The sequence below is a fragment of the Austrofundulus limnaeus genome, unplaced genomic scaffold (genome assembly GCF_001266775.1).
Source record: "Austrofundulus limnaeus strain Quisiro unplaced genomic scaffold, Austrofundulus_limnaeus-1.0 Scaffold361, whole genome shotgun sequence".
Classification (NCBI taxonomy): Eukaryota; Metazoa; Chordata; class Actinopteri; order Cyprinodontiformes; family Rivulidae; genus Austrofundulus; species Austrofundulus limnaeus.
Window position 1 is genome coordinate 346,411 of NW_013952763.1, and position 5,523 is coordinate 351,933.

General features: G+C 42.7%; 1 protein-coding gene across 2 annotated transcripts in view; it reads right to left on the reverse strand.

Moving 5' to 3' along the window:
• The window catches only part of kcnab1b (potassium voltage-gated channel subfamily A regulatory beta subunit 1b), a 49,956-nt gene that overhangs the window by 38,805 nt on the left and 5,628 nt on the right, over nt 1-5,523 (reverse strand). Inside the window, exons 1-2 of one of the 2 annotated variants that reach the window (XM_014023262.1) lie at nt 5,006-5,385; nt 3,817-4,341 (exon numbers count right to left, since the gene is read on the reverse strand). In XM_014023262.1, coding sequence (XP_013878716.1) covers nt 3,817-4,034 — 218 coding nt within the window. In that variant the 5' untranslated portion in view covers nt 4,035-4,341; nt 5,006-5,385. Of the gene's footprint in view, nt 1-3,816; nt 4,342-5,005; nt 5,386-5,523 lie in introns of those variants that run through there. The other variant, XM_014023263.1, reaches the window with a different exon arrangement.

Sequence of the window (5,523 nt, forward strand, 5' to 3'; positions counted from 1 at the left end):
TAAATAAATAAATAAATAAATAAATAAATAAACTAAAATGTCTGAAAATCAGCCTGTTTTACAGATATTAAGCTAAAATTTGGTGGGGATAGAGTCACCAGTGCACTCTTCCAGTGCAACAGATTGAATAATGTCCAGTTATCGGTTGAAAGTTTACAATGATTGTTTGTTTTRAGGCAGTCCATTTGAAGATGGTTGCCTCAGCTCATCAATTCTCTGTGAMTTTTTAGATATTCGACGCTCCAAGCACCAACAGCTAACATCGAGATCGCTCATAACTGAGCAGAACGTGATTTGAAGAAACTCAACTCAGCATTCAACGACTTTAAAACCCTGACATGAAAGGTGGTGGGTGATACACRTTCCTYAGAAAGCTCAGTCTATATTTRGTTTGTTTAGAGGAAGAATCCATCAAACACCTTCGAAAGGTTCCGACAGTGGGGGGGACACCACTAATCCACGTGCGCTATATTTGAATCGCCATGACAACTAAAATGCCAGGGGTGGTGGTATTATTAGTTTAGGTTTGCTCGCTGCGCGCTCCACTTTCCTCTGCTCCGACTCGTTACGCCTTCAGATGTTCCCAGTGTGAAACCTCGATGCCACGCACATCAAACTCACACACACACCCAGCAGTGCGAGTACGGCGATGCGCTCGCCCACAACTGCACAAGCTCTTGTCTTTGAGAAAAATAAAAAAATAAAAAAATAAAACAAACYCCGTGTGATGTGTTTAACACGCGGAGAACACTTCAGAAGAATTCGTACGAGACAGATTTAGTCGTGGACTTGGCTTTGCTTCAAGAAAAAGCGATTCCCTGTCAGGTGTGATCTGAAGGARCACGAGTAGTTTCTGTAAACGCTTTGAGTCGGAGGAAGAGAAACGGTGCAATATTTGGTTCTCTGTGATGAAATTCAGAGCTTGTAGCAAGGTTTACTGCTAACGTTCTCATCTGGTTTTTACAAAAAAGCCAAAGGAAGATTCCAAAATCAAGTTTGAAGGTTAAAAAGATACTTGAAATGATTTGTGGAAAGGTTATGAGCAATTAGCATCTTACCTGTTCTRTATAGTTCTTTCATAAGACTTGGTTTGGACTAATAAAGTTTAAATGTAATATCTATACTAAAATAACCATAAGTGTGCTTCAATCCAAATACTCATATTATTGTACATCACTAATGTTGGTACAGGATCAGATCTATACTAATGTAAGAAGATGAGTACTTTTGTTTGTTTCTCGTCTCCAATTTCTGTACTGTTACAGAAGTGCAGAACTATAACAAAATAAAGAAAAAAATTACWTTTAAAATGTTTATTCTCMACTCTAAACTGATTAGTTTTTTGTAAAATCAATAGACTAAAACATATTTTATTTGCTGAGAAATGTAGCTTAATTTTTCAGTTTTTTTAAACGTAAAAAATGTAAAAGTTAATTTAAAATCAGTGTGTGAATGTGAGTGTGAATGGGTGAATGTCTGTTAGTGTAAAGCGCTTTGGGGTCCGGAGGKACTTGAAAAGCGCTCTATAAGTTCAGTACCACTTACCATAAAATGTWAGAAAWTATATTTACAGTAAAAYAACACATTGCTTTCCTCTTCATGAAACCCAACAGGCTGCCTATAAGTATAATTTTGGATATATAGTGGTGATATTTCACATTACTAACGCAATTTTAAAAATTGATGGCAGCGCCAAAATTCATAAAATGTCATTCACATTTACCAAAACAGAGTTTTTGAGCTTGATTTTGTTGTAAGAAAGGCTTAGCTTTGCTCAGACTAGCCATTAGCTCATCAGTCACGTCAGATTTAATCTCAATACCTCCAAACTGAGACCACTCATAGAGCTATCTACAACAGGTAAGATGTTAACTGTTCATAAYGTTCCASGCTTCATTAAATTTGAACTAAGCTTTCAAAGAAAAAGAAACAAAACAACAAGAAAGGGAAAATAGTTCATGTGGAATTAGTTYGTCAACAGGCTGCGAACAGAGCAAAGATGGCCATATCGTTGTTGTCATGGGAACAAGATAATATTGTGTGACAGGCAGACACTTATCACAGTTTTGCMACTCTGCATAAATTCTCTGTATTTTGTTAATAACCTCTTTTGTACAAAACTAACAGTCCAGATTTCCTCTTTCATTCAGTTTCTAATTGTTGGTCCTCGTTTCTGTTTCTTCTCTCTTTTCTCCATCCCGCCCACCTGTCCTGATCCTGACACCTGGCCCGGTGATGTCACCCTCTCCAGTGAGGGTGAGGTGAGGTGAAAGCCACTGTTTAGCTCCTGCGGTCCGGGTTAAGAGCCCACTCGGTGAGATAAGAGGGCATTGTTTACTTGGCCCGGCTCTGGTCCAACACCCACACAGACACACACAGAGAKCTTTGCATGCCTTCGCTGCACGGCTTCACTGTCACACTTTGCAGAATGTTGCTGTGTGCTTGTGGTGAGTTATTAAGAAGTGTGTGCCGCAGAGTCAGAGTATTAAACTAAGACCTTAAAGATCAGGCGAAGCACAARCTGTGAACGTCTGGGCTCACTTTTACCATATTGTGAGTTAGTTTGAATTCACAAAACTGCACTGATTTTAGGAATTTTGCTCTTTGTGGTAACTTATTTATTATAGAACTCGCCAAACAGGTCTATTCAAATCAGCACAAAGACACCATGTTCTGAACATAATGCAAAATGAACGTAGAGCTGTGACGTTCGCGAACGATCCGAATCTTTTGAACGGCTCTTCACAACGAACGACAGGAGCCGAATCGCGGGCAGCAACGAGCCATTTGTAGTTTTATTTCTGTTATTCCTCATATAATCTTTATTTTTTCATATTTAAATCGCTCCCGCTTTGCTTTTTCACAGAAAACAGGCGGAGTTGTGGAGTACAGAAGCTCACGGTGAAAGGGGGAGCGGGGTTTCTACTTGACAAACAAATGGTTCCACCCACGTGACGGGATTACGTCATGACGTATGGCTATGTTATGAGATATTTCCCTACGTGACGACGTAATACGTTCAAAATCGAACGGCTCTTTTTGAACGGCTCTATGAAACAAAGGGCTCCCCAAGATCCGGATCCCTTCAAAGAGCTGTAAGAAAATTTGGTGTTCGTTAACTGAAATCGTGACGAAACCACATGAATGTTGAATAGATTAAAATGTGAAGAGATGGACCATTCAACACCAGTGACTGGAGTGAAYGGTGGTTTAATGTTCTCTGTGCAGATATCAAACCAACGCTGAATGCAAACCGGAAGTCCCGGTCCATAAATACATGGCTCTTCAGTGCCTGGTACRCCCACTACAGGCCCACGGCTGAATCGCAGACACTCATATCCTGTCCTCATGTTTGATTAAAGGTTTTTTATGTGTTGTGATGGTGTTTTCAGACGTGTCTAAACCTATTTTAATCAAGACATAATAGTCAAACAATATATTATAAGAATCAATATTTAAAAAGGAAAACTATGAATATGGTGCTTCTAAAATCAGTTTCTAAATTACTAAAAAATTTCTTCAAACTCCCCCTGTTCACATGACAATTACTCGTGAACAGAGCCATTTATCCTATCTCTAAATGAATGTAAGCTGGAAGCAGTAGGCTGGAGGAAAGATACTATTTTTTCCTAAAGTCACTTATTTTTATTTGAAGTTTTCCCATGATTTTGGTTTTTACGTTTAAACGCGTGGCTGAGAATTTGTTCCCCACATTTAAAAACACACATCATCCGGCTCATCACCTGCCACTCTCCTTCTTTTGTTAATCCCTGCTCCCCTGTGTTCCCTTCCACGTGTTCATGGGTTTTTACGTACCGGTACTTCATGCCGGTCAGCTTGGCCGTGGACTCCTTGAGGTTGTGGTGGTAGCGGTGGGTGAAGGAGCCCAGGCTGCGGGCGATCAGGGCCACGGTGCGGAAGCGGGCCCGGGCATGGCTGGTGGTGTTGGGGCTGGTGGTGTTCTGCTTGCTGTGCTCCCCGCCGTTGCGTGGGGCCTTCAGGCCGTGGTCCGTGCACGCGAACGACACCTGCATGGCGTTTGTTTTCGGCCCTCAAAGTGCTCGAGACCCGCTGTTTTCTGGGTGTGGGACGCAGATTTCTTTCTTTCTTTTGTTGTTCTTGTTACATGAAGTTGAACGTCAGGAGTCCAGACCAGTTCTCTTTCGGGCTGCTGAATCTCATATGGAAATCACACGAGGGAAGGAYGGGGTCATGGGATTAGTCAGTTTCTTTCTGAGCGAAAACCCTTATGCAACATGTCAGGTTTGGACATATCAGCTGTGCAGCTTTGGTCAGCGTGCAGAGAGCCGTGCTGGAGATCCTGAGCTGGGCTGACTGCACCTGAAATCAAGAGAAAGGATGGAGAAAAGAAGCACTTCTTGAGTTGCTTTAGAGAGGGGTCCCACTGAGAAGAGTACTTGACTAGTAAAGAAAAAAAAAACAGAAAACAAAAACATGCAATTCATTCCCCAATTTAACGCCTCCCTCTCACATCTCTAAGCTTCTTCCACATGGCGAATGACTTCAGCTGTGACCCAGTTTTCCCCATTTCTGCTATTTTCCCTCATTTTTCTCTCCTGTCCTGATGCATTCCCTACATGCCTGCGTGTTTTCTCTGCCTTGCAAGCTCAACATTGTTCTCCTCTGATCTGATTCTGCCCAATTTCCGTTTTCGCCCRTCTCTGATTCTTTATGCTTCTCTGGTTCAGAGTTAAGGCGCCGAGAACCGCGGGTGTCGGAGGAGTTTCTGCTGCCCCTGCGCTGACGGCCAAAGCTTTTATTCAGACCTCTGAAGCGAGACGAGTAACACTGCACCACCACATTGTGCTGCAGACGAGCACCATAATCACTCATGTCACACGTTTCGAGAAGAAGGTCATGCTTTTTTTTTTCTCCACACACACAAACGAACTCAAAAACTGTGCGTGCACAAATGTTAAACAGCACCCATTTGCAACGCTGAGACACATAAAACGTTAAAGCTTATGGACGCAAATGTTCTTACACTTGGTGATTGATTCAGAGTCCTGAACAACTTTAAGAAAGCTCGGGATGTGTTTACGCGGAGAGAAGAAGTGCCCCCACAGGTCGGCGTCCCGACAGAAAGCAAAGTGCTCTTGGAAAAAGAAAAAGAAAAAGCCTTGTCCAATCTCCAAATTCCTCAAGGAAATCACAGTTTTTTTTCCCTTTAAGGTCCTTGGCTTTGGAGCAACAGGGCTCTGTTTGATGAAAGGACCTTGGGATTGTGATGGGTCAGCAGAGAGGAGGAGGAGAAAGGAGGATGCATGGTACCTCACTTCGGGGAGAGAGGCGAGGAGCAGTGTGGAGCGAACAGAGACTGAGCGAGTCGCAGGGTGAGTGGGAGACGGAGCGTGTGTGTGAGGCAACTGGCTCTGACTGAGCGTCTGAAAGAACTGCAGTGTTTTACACTGTGGCACTACGCAGACAGAGAGAGAGAGAGAGAGAGAGAGAGAGAGAGAGAGAGAGAGAGAGAGAGAGAGAGAGAGAGAGAGAGAGAGAGAG